Source organism: Parasteatoda tepidariorum, chromosome 6 (genome assembly GCF_043381705.1).
Source record: "Parasteatoda tepidariorum isolate YZ-2023 chromosome 6, CAS_Ptep_4.0, whole genome shotgun sequence".
Lineage (NCBI taxonomy): Eukaryota > Metazoa > Arthropoda > Arachnida > Araneae > Theridiidae > Parasteatoda > Parasteatoda tepidariorum.
Window position 1 is genome coordinate 79,036,217 of NC_092209.1, and position 7,777 is coordinate 79,043,993.

General features: G+C 26.5%; 1 protein-coding gene across 2 annotated transcripts; it reads left to right on the plus strand.

Annotated features, from left to right (window-relative positions):
• Positions 1-231: 231 nt before the first annotated feature.
• On the plus strand, positions 232-6,733 carry LOC107456869 (exonuclease GOR). 2 transcript variants are annotated; one of them, XM_016074839.4, is made up of 4 exons: positions 232-419; positions 982-1,048; positions 1,405-1,522; positions 3,252-6,733. In XM_016074839.4, exon 4 carries the CDS (start codon positions 3,329-3,331, stop codon positions 4,202-4,204), a length of 876 nt encoding a protein of 291 aa, XP_015930325.1. In that variant the 5' UTR covers positions 232-419; positions 982-1,048; positions 1,405-1,522; positions 3,252-3,328; the 3' UTR covers positions 4,205-6,733. The 2 variants fall into 2 exon arrangements, with proteins under 2 accessions (XP_015930325.1, XP_071038869.1); XM_071182768.1 differs by lacking the exon at positions 982-1,048 and having other exon boundaries at positions 242-419.
• Positions 6,734-7,777: the final 1,044 nt, after the last annotated feature.

Consider the following 7,777-nt stretch of genomic DNA (forward strand, 5'->3'; position numbering starts at 1 on the left):
AGTTTCCTGCAAGTTCTTCAATGCAAGTCAAAGACTGTTCTCATTGGATAGTCTCTCTGGAAAATCGCATGCGAATGAGAAACGGAAATATTACCCTGCGAAAAACTCACTTATCAGCAGGTACAGACTCGTATTAAAATTTTTCTGCATGCGTAAAAATAGTATCCAGTGTGAATGGCTCTTTAAACAGTTTTATTCGACCTCAAGATGAGTCATTCGTCAAAGAAAGTAAGATCAAAGCGCAAAACATAGGTACTTTGAAATTGTAAACAGAATTATTTCTACAAACACGTGTTTGTTCTCGACAACATCGCTTACAATCATCTTTCAGCGGCTGTTTTAGATTTTGTTTCTTGGAAGATTTTAGATGTGTTTTACTAAATTTTTAACGGATGTATCATATAAATTTGCTTATTATCGTAAGTATTTAATATATTACGTCATTTTGTATTATTCGGAGTCATTTCTTCATGTTTTTAGATGTAAACATTTCTGTAGATTTTATAAAACTTTTTATATTTTCTAAATAAGATACATTTTATCTAAAGGTAATCGATGTACATAATTGAAGGAAATTGTTAAAGTATCTGCATGTAAGAAATAATTTTTACTCTAATAATTTAAAATCCCATTCTGTGGTTATTAGAGTTATATACAATTTTCAAATAATTTTTATTTTAAATATTAATGTAAAGAAAGGTTTCTCTCATGAATGATTTTTAAAAAAAACATTCTACTCAGGTTGACAAAAAGAAAGTAATTAAATGGAATAAATAATTTTTTCTAAGTATGATTCCATGAAAAATAACAGTACATTATCACGTGTATGGGAATTACAAGATTCAAAGGCTTAGTTATTAATAATTAGGTAAAGAATAAGGCTGATAATGTGTTATAATTTTTGTAACGTCTATTTATTGTATTCTATTAATAATATTAATAATTCTATGGATAAAATTTCACTTTATTTTACCTTTTTAGAATCACTCTGTACTCCTAGGATTTTATTTAGGTCTTATACACAAGTGCCACGTCGAAGGAAAAAAAAGTAAATATTTTAATATCTTATTATGGTTTCAAAATTCATGGTGCAATTTTAAATTTCTTATTTTTTGATTACAAGGGAATATGTTTTATGTAAAAGCATAGAAATTAATTTTTTTATTTTGTCTTTACTTATTATCTTTGTAAACGTTTAACTCTTGAAATGACATTCTTGATAACACTTCAAGAATATAAATTCTATTTTACAAAGTGTAACAATCTCTCATTATATTTTTCATTTCAAGATTATGAAAAAATATACACATGTTTTCTATGTAAATACACATGTATGTTGTTCAAGTGTTTCATGCACTGTTACTTTAAACAGTGTTTTATATATATTTCTTTCTCTTATTTCAGTTCATGAGTAGTTTGTGACCAGACTATTACAAGAGTTCAAAGCAATTGATTAGGAAAGTGTGGAACAGACAAGTTTGGACAGGTTCAGAATTGTTCCTTGTCTTGAAAAATTTGTCAGGTAATGTAACAATTTTATTATAATATTGTTTTTATAATCCTTTCCATTTCTATCTTTTAATATTTCCTAAGAAGTATATGTTTAGTGTTGTGAAAACTTTTGGCAGATACAAATTAAATTAATTTATTATTTTTTTTATCCTACATTTAATCTAGTTTTTTATCAGGGTTAAGGTTATCCTAAACTGATTTTGGTCACTATGCATGAGATGTATTATTCTCAGTGGTCCAAAAATATATTAAATCATCAAAATCTATGTTTCTAAAAGTAGCTAACATATTAAATTCTGAACATAAAAATTATGCACTTATTGCATCTGAGTAGGATTTAGCTTTTGATGTCAGAAGTAAAATCTGTGTCTTTACCTGTAAAAACTTCCTTTATCTTCATGTAATGGCATAAAGGGATAATTTTTTAACAGAATTCTCCTTACAGTTTATAAATAATTTTAATCTGTGCACAATTTTTTTTAATTATTCTAATACATTACCAATTTTTAATAAACAGTTTTAAGTCTTCAATTACAACGAAACTAAATGTTTGAATTCTGCACTTAAAAATGTTAAAAATATGTTCCTAAAATTGCGTACCACATGGATTTTATTATGCAATTTATATCCATTCATATAAAAAATAATATAACTAAGGAACCATTGCTATATTATTTAATTTTAAAGCTCTTTTTTAATTGAAAACCTACATAAATGCCAAGTCAAAACGTGTGATAGTGAAAAATTTTGCATGGCTGATTTCAAAGTTTAGAGTGGATTTGTGTAAAATTTGGGAAAACCCTTCAAATTTTTACCAAACTAGCTAGACAAAACGAAAACGATTGAATCAACTTCAAATTCATTTTTAATGATATACTTTAATGCTGAAGATTAACTTATTGATATACCTTTTCACATTTTAATCAACAATTTTAATATTTGTAAAATATCTTAAAGTTTTTTTTTTTAAAAATTAAAAGCTTTAAGGTAACAAAAAAATACCCTTTTGTTTTAATTTACTTAAAATAATATGAAAATGCAATGTCACTTAAGATCTAGTTTCTTGACTTAACAGTAAAAACTATTAAAAAATGATGTGCATCAAGAAATTGTAAACCTTGCATCTAAAAAATGGATAACTTACTTGATTTTTACTGAAAGATAATGTAATTAAATAACATTTTTTGAAAGCCAAGGACTAAAACAGGTGATACAATTCTTTAGAAACACAGGAAAGTTATGAATTCTGTCTGTAAAATAATATGTGATCATTGTCAACTTTTTTTAAAAAGAGTAAAATTCACAATAGAATAAATTTTACTTTTAAACTTTTAGGTGTAATAATTTAAAAGCTTAGTTAAGTTGATTATTGAGTTGAGATGATTATGAGTAAAGCTCATTGTACCTAAAGATCTTATATATAATTATTTTGATGGATAATTTTTTTATTTTTCTCTTTGCTTTTATTGTTCTGTTATTCCAAAACCACTAGAATTTGATTTAAACCACCATAAAATAAATTAACAGTGGTCCCCCTCAGCCAACATTTGATTGCAAAGGGATAGTATGCTGTTTTTCAGTTTGTATTTTTAGCACAAATTTGATCATAATCGTTGATCATAAAAAAATTTGATCATAAAAAAATTTTCTCCTCAATTTCTAGTTTTTTATATTTATTCTGTACTGCATATCATGTCTAATTGCATTTTAATAATATTTATGAAATATTCCTATTTCAGATTAATGAGATCTGAAAGTTTATGCCCAACTGTCGATCATTCAGCATTTTAAATTGAAGTCAACCCCACCAGTTAAGATGATGACTAGAAGACCCGATATTTATTATTATGAATTGGTCAAATATGTTCACCCACGCGAAACACTGCTTGAGGTTGGCTTTCCTTTATCAGAAGGGGAAGATAACAGGTTGTGCGTCAAAGGAAACAACTATTTCGAAGAGGCAAATATTGAGAAGCAGAAGTGTCGTTGTCAGAAGACAGTTTCCCTTCTTAATGAAAATTGGTTTTATGCACGGAATTGTCGTTACCATCCTCTTAAACTTGATAAGAACTCCTGGCTGTATAAATGTTGTGGTAAGCCATTCAAGTCTCCTGGTTGTGTATCTAGTGCCTTTCACACTAGCTCGTTTATTTCACTTTTTGGTTATTGGTATATTACAAAACAATGGAGTACAGATAATTTCAACATCTTAGCTCTGGATTGCGAATTTGTATATACTCCAGGAGGCATGGAAGTTGCTCGAGTGAGTTTAGTATCGTTGAAGAAAGGACTTGTTTACGACACCTTTGTTGCACCAAACTACGAAGTTCTGGATTATAATACCCAATTCAGTGGCATAAGACCAGAAGATTTGATATATGGGAATGTTAAAACATTGTCAGAAGTTCAGTATGACCTTGTGTGTGGGTTTTTAAGCGGTGATACTATCCTCATTGGCCACGGATTGCATTCTGATTTGAAAGGCCTTCACATCTGCCATGAAAACATAATTGATACATCTATTTTGTATCCACACTTTAAAGGATTTCCTTACAGATACTCATTGGAGTATCTAGCTCAGGAATATTTGGGGATTACTATGCGCAATGGTAAATCAGGACATTGTAGCATTGAAGATGCTGATATTTGTTTGCAGCTTGTAACTTTGAAATGTGGACTTAATCCTTTTTAATGTTATGCTACAAGAATTTTGTGACTTCTTCTCTAGTATTTAAATCATATAATTGATTTTGATTTAAAATAATATTTTTGGGTACATTTCTCTTTGCAAATTTAAGTTTATATTTCCAAGTTGTTTGCCAGCTTCATAATTTTTGTAAGTCTTGATAATGAAAATTTCTATGTTCCTACTATTAATATACTATGTAATGTTACATATATCAAAAATTTCATTAAACTGGTACAACAATTTATACAATTGTTAAAAATCCTATCTTTGAAATTGTGTATGTTTAATAAATGCTTCATTTTTAACAATCACTTTTGATTTTAGTTATAAAAAAATTATACTGTTGTTTTTTTTTCTTCTCAATTTAAGAGAAAAATTTTCAATAATAAAATTGAAGTTAAACTATTTTTTCACAAAAAATACATTTCGCTTCTTAAAATAATTTTGTATATAATATATTAGACCCTAATAAAAAATTATAATATCCAGCAATATTTGAAATTTATTATTAGGCACTTGTTTGCAAAGTAATGTAATTAACAAGTAAAGACTTTATTCTGATTTGTAACAGCTTTATATCTGCCAGTATAATGTTATATATTTGATGCATTTATTTTGTTACCACATTTTTTGAGTATTTCCTTGTTGGGTAAATGTCTGAAATATGTTTGGAAATTGCAAAATAGTAATGAAAAAAAAATTTTTTTTTTGCATTGAAATCCCTGCATTTAAAAAAACAATTGCTGTACTAATTTTATTTTACACATAGCTTAGGTTTCAGTTTTAAGAGTTTTCATTAACTTAAAAGTGAAAAACTGACAGTGCCTAGTTTTAAAAGTGCTAAATTTTAAAATTTACATGTTGTGCTGTGCTTTGCATTCATGTACTAACTGCGTATTTGCTCATCAATAAGGCATAATGTTTTGCTCTTTTAGGATTTACTTATTAGAATTTTTAGATAAGTTTTAATATAATATTTTGTTGCTTTTTTCTTTCTCGGTTTCTTCATTTATTTAGTTATTTGGTCTTAGCATTTTAAATTGTAGATTGAATCTTTTTACTGATATTTAAATATTTTTAAATTTAATAAACTCTAATCTTCAATCATGGAAATTAAAGCTAATTAGTTTTAGGGTACTATTGATGGCAATTAATTACTTTTAATGAGTACCATAACATAAATTATGCATTTGTAAAATTCGATATTTTTTGTACCATATTAATTTTGTCTACCATATTGATTTTGCCAACCATATTAATTTTTTGGACTACTAAGGGAATATCTCGATGGTGCTATTCGCTCACTAAATTTCTATGTTAGTGTGAACTTTTTACTTTGAAATATATAAATAATATTTATAAATTCACGAAGAAAGAAAAAGCTTTTATTTATTCTATAAATTCTAATTATAATTCGAATATTAATTCTTTATTATATCCAAACTATTTTCTGTAATTTTAAAAATATAAATTTTTTTGAGGTGCAAATTGGCTTTAATTTGCAATTAAAGTTTTCTTTTTGTATATTTATTTTATGTATTTTAGGTTGTACTAATTTGTTATTGTATTGCTAATTGTTAAAATCATAATTTTTGTAAATTTTGGTTCTTATTTTAAGGTACATGATCTCAAATCATAGAACTTAATTTTTAATGTAATACCATTATTTAAGTTCATCATTGTGTATATTTGGCAAATGATTTGTTTTCAGTATTAAATATCCCTATTTTGTTATTCTTTATATATATGTATATATAGATATATATATATTGCTCATAGTGCTCTGTGTTCATTCAATGATTTCTTTCAATATTAATAATTTTGTATATTGTAGTTTTATAGGATACAAAAGGTATGACTACTTATAATGCATCCAAGGCTTCTATTTTTATGTCTAATTATTGATTTATTTGAAAAACTTAAAATTTGTTCATTATTTTTAAGACTGTATGTCTTCCAGTTGTAATTTCTTCTTGCTCATTAGCAAGAGTGTTGTATAAACCTAAAGTGTATTAAATTAATTGCTGTTAGCCATTACTTATAATTTACTTATACAATTTTACAGAGCATGAAATTTTTGTAAATTAATCGTATTTTTCTATAAATTTGTTTATTTAGTTGTTTGTAAATAAAATGTATCTATCTGTTGTATATATTTTTTACCTACCTTGTTAAATGTACTAATTTTCACAATATAATATTTGAGACAATTTCATTTCATTCATTTTATACATAATTATGCATTCATACTATTTAATTATCTTGACAACTATCTTTAATTTTCTACTGAAAACTAATTCAGTAGTCCTTGACAAGGAGTGTCCTTGTGACTATTTGTAAAATGTGCCTTATAAATTTCATTACTTTTAATATAATGATGATTAATTATTTTAAAGTTATATGCGTGATCTGTAAATAATGCTTTTGTAATTTATTTCTTTAAAACTTCATGTAAATGTGTCATAATAACATCTTTCTTACTTTTATAATGCCTTTGAAATGAGTTTCAATAAATTGAAGAACAGTCTTGAATTAATGTTTTTGTTTCTATATTTATTTATTTACATATTAAAATTATTTATTATTTTTATTAAAATTATAACATAGTTAATTATAACAATTAAAATTATAACATGAATTTAATCCAGTTTTAAGTGTTTCTGAGGTATAGCATAATCAGTGAAAAAATAAACTATAGAGTAGGGACTCAAACTTCTGATTGCTTTCCCGAATCTATATTTTCCAAATTGCGGCTCTCTTGTTTCAATAGTCAAAAATCTAAATCCGTTGAAAGATATATATATATATATATATCTTTTTTTTTCTGAGAAAGTATGGTTTTGTGTATAATTTCATTACTTAAGAATTTGTATATTTGAGGACTAATCTTATGACCTTTAAAATTGGCATCTTATACAGGAAAATCTGATCATGACCGGGAGTCTGTTTGGAAGAAATTTGGGTCCGTTAACGGACCCTTCACAAAATATCTTTTCATAAAAACGGAGCCTTCACAAAGTATTTTAACTTAAAAACGGACCCTTCACAAATAATTTATCTTTTAATCGGAACCTTCACAAATTTTTTATCTTCATTATTGTTTTGATAAACCAATCCTAGGAACGGGGAGGGGGGAGAAAACAAATGTAAGCGAACTGAATTTTGTCTTCGGCAGACGCTACTTCCTTTATTTGTCCGAAATTAATATTCTGTGCTGAGCAGTATAGGCTAAATACCAAATATTTGTATGTTGCATCTCTAATTTAGTAGCAACAATTGCTGTTTATTTTTTAAAATTTAATTTTTTTATTTATAATTTCGCAGTGTTGAGCATAATCTTGTATGTCTTTACAATTTAAAAACTCCTTGAAAAAGTTTTTTGCAGTAACAGGACTCTATTTGCACAAATTCGCAAAAGCAGGACCCTGGTTGAAAGAATGTGACTTAACGTTTATTTTATATTCACAAATTACAAGTAATTTTTTCACAATTATACAAAAACGGACCTTTCACAAAATGTCTGAACAGACCCCTGATAACAAAAATTATTAAAGGCTTTTTTTATGGGAGGGGGGG